This window comes from Cupressus sempervirens, chromosome 3 (genome assembly GCF_028749045.1).
Source record: "Cupressus sempervirens isolate cs-2001-9-10 chromosome 3, ASM2874904v1, whole genome shotgun sequence".
In the NCBI taxonomy this organism is placed as follows: domain Eukaryota; kingdom Viridiplantae; phylum Streptophyta; class Pinopsida; order Cupressales; family Cupressaceae; genus Cupressus; species Cupressus sempervirens.
Window position 1 is genome coordinate 411,372,779 of NC_143120.1, and position 2,825 is coordinate 411,375,603.

General features: G+C 39.9%; 1 protein-coding gene across 1 annotated transcript; it reads left to right on the forward strand.

The window, feature by feature from the left end:
* Nucleotides 1–730: 730 nt before the first annotated feature.
* Nucleotides 731–2,106, forward strand: LOC149566755 (BURP domain-containing protein 6-like). The gene is made up of 2 exons (XM_089816526.1): nucleotides 731–763; nucleotides 1,138–2,106. Exons 1-2 carry the CDS (start codon nucleotides 731–733, stop codon nucleotides 2,104–2,106), a joined length of 1,002 nt encoding a protein of 333 aa, XP_089672652.1.
* The last annotated feature ends 719 nt before the right edge of the window (nucleotides 2,107–2,825 follow it).

A 2,825-nucleotide genomic window follows, 5' to 3' on the forward strand; every position in this document is an offset into this window, starting at 1 on the left:
ATTATTACATTATAATAACTTTAATTTATAGAAATTGATGTGACTTTGTAGACACTATTTTTGAGGATTAAGTATATACTACTCTTAATAATTTTGTAGAAACATTTTTTTAAATTTATGTTCACTACTTCCAATAATTTTGGGGAGACTAGTATTATTAAGAATTTTGTGGAGACTACTAAAAACGATTGATTGAGCAACTTTGGTCAGGTTGCCGTGTACGTCTTGGTTTCCCAACTCCGTCCGTGACCATTTTCAATAATAAGGTGCAGGGAGTGACTAATTAGAGCAACTCTAGCCACCTGATATTACACACGCATGTCTGCTATGGTTACCTCTACCATGGTATTATTTTAGTTGTACTTATTGTAGTGGATGCCCGATTATTAGAAGTGGCAGGGGCGAGTAGTGGGAAAGCCTTCTCAATAGTAGTGATCAACGGGGCTGCGCATTTTCAGCAGATATTGCTACTTCCGCAAGAAGCGGCGATTTTCTGTACCCTTAGCTTAGGTTTAAACCGAAAACGAATCTTTTATAAATTCATTCAATACGAAATCAATTGTTTATGAATAAGATATCGATTTAAAATAGAGCCCATGTGGTAATGTCTTCTATGGTTGCATCCGCCATGGCTGTTGACACCGAGCTCAGCAGCTATTTAAACAGACGTGATCCGCCTTCACTTGGTATCTCTGAAAATCATTCATATTGCTTGTCTTCTAATTACAAGATGAGGGATTTAACTGTTTTCCTTCTTCTCATTGTATGTTTCCCATATTTTTTTAAAAAAAGAAGGCTAATATAGATAGTTCGTGATTGATTTACTTCCTTTATTGAGTTTACTGAAATATTTAGCAGTTCCTTGCATTTGCGTAGTTCTGAACTTAATTTTTCCCTTAATTTTAATCAATAATATAAGTTTTCAAGATATCGATAGTTGAAATTCATTCATGATCATGAAGCTAATAAGTCTATATGAATACTTAGCAATTTCTTGCTTCACGTACGGATATTGGTATTTGGAAATCATTCCTAATCAAATTGACTGATCATTTAGTTAAGGAGTTGTTAGTATAACAGTTTATATGACCTCTTTCAAATTTTGCAATATTTTTTGAAGTGTGTGGGTTTTGACAGTCAGTGGCGACCAGCGGGGCGGCGTATTTGGATGGCGAGAGGGAAAGTGTAATAGCTGCGTACTGGCGGGAGAAGCTGCCCACCACGGCCATCCCACAGAGTGTGTTGGAACTCATCTCAGCTAATCATGGTCAGAAAGAAGCAGCGAATGAAAGAGTCGGGGTGGCATCTTTGATACGCTTGGTGCAGGAAATGGAAAGCATTCCCAAACTTGAGAAGATGGACTCTCTTTCGCGCGGCGTGCCAGATAAATTGCCGTCCAACCACGGGTCTTACGCTGCAGATGATCAACTTTTCAATTACCGTAGTTACATCAGCTTGTTTCTGCTCGAGAAGAATCTGCAGTGCGGAACAAAATTCTCTGTGAACTTTTCAAACAAGCAGAAGATGCGTCTTCTTCCCCGCGCCGTGGCAGACGAAATCCCATTCTCTTCCGACAAGCTCTCCCTGGCGTTGAAGGAGGTCAACGTAGCGCCTCATTCCCTCACCGCTCTGGCCATGCAGAGGGCGTTAAAAGCCTGCGAAAGACCTGCTGTGGTGGGCGAAACAAAGTACTGCGCAACATCATTGGAGTCCATGATCGACTTCACCACATCGAAGCTCGGGAGCAACCGTTTAACTGTTCTTGGGACGAATGTTCCGAAGATGTCAAAATCTGGGAAGCAGGAGTACACCATTGTTGGGGTGAAATTCGAGAGCGAAGCAGAGAAGCCGATGACTGTTTGTCACCTTGTGAAGTATGCGTACGCGGTGTATTACTGCCACGAATTCAACGGGACCAAGGCTGCGAGAGTTTGGGTGAAGGGCGAAGATGGCAAGGAGATGGAGGCGGCGGCCATCTGTCACACGGACACCAGCGCTTGGAGTCCCGAACACGCTGCACTGCAGAAGTTCAATCTGAAGCCAGGCGGTGCTTCAGTCTGCCATTTTACTATCGAGAACCACCTTGTGTGGGTGGGAGCTAACTAGGATCCACAGCATGCAGCTTCTCTACTTTCTCTCCCACTGTATATATAAATAGATAAATAAATGTGTGTTGTGTGTTAGGGAGTGGCAGGGAACTTTGTTGTAGTTTGTTGGTGTGACGAGCAGTAACTCTCTCTGTCATCTATCACTCTACTGGTGCCTGCATCGCTAGTAGGGTGGCTTATAAATATATGTTTTTTAAACTTTTTTTTTAGTTTCTACTATTTGCTCTTAATCTGTGGTGAACTTGTTAAACCAAGTTGCTTGTACATTTGTGGAGTGGTTAGAGCACTTCTTAAGGGCCTTCTTTTGGCATGTTAATGCAGTGGCAAAAATAACAGGGGTATTGTTTTAGCTTCGTTTTTTATTGATTGTTTAAATATCATATATTAAGTTTTGATTCTTAAGCTAAAAGTATTAAATAATTAAAAATGACTTGTTTTTACAACCTTAATATCTTTTTTAGTGTACAATGTTTAAGAATGACCTACTTTTCATTCATTTCATGATTTCGATCATACAATGTATTGAGTAAAAATGATGGTGAAGAAACCATGACAGTGAAGTTGCTGGTTGCAAAAAACTAACAGTGATCATTAAGTTTCCTTTGACATTAAAATTTGTTGAATCATAAAAACACTCTGACTAAGCCCTTCCAATGTAAGTAAATAGTACAAAGAATCTTTGAGGCCTCTTTTCTATTATTTTTAATTAAATGCCAC

Coding starts and splice junctions, on each gene's coding strand:
- LOC149566755 (XM_089816526.1), top strand. CDS start 731: ATGAGGGATTTAACTGTTTTCCTTCTTCTCATT. Junction 764..1,137: donor CTGTTTTCCTTCTTCTCATT/GTATGTTTCCCA, acceptor GGGTTTTGACAG/TCAGTGGCGACCAGCGGGGC.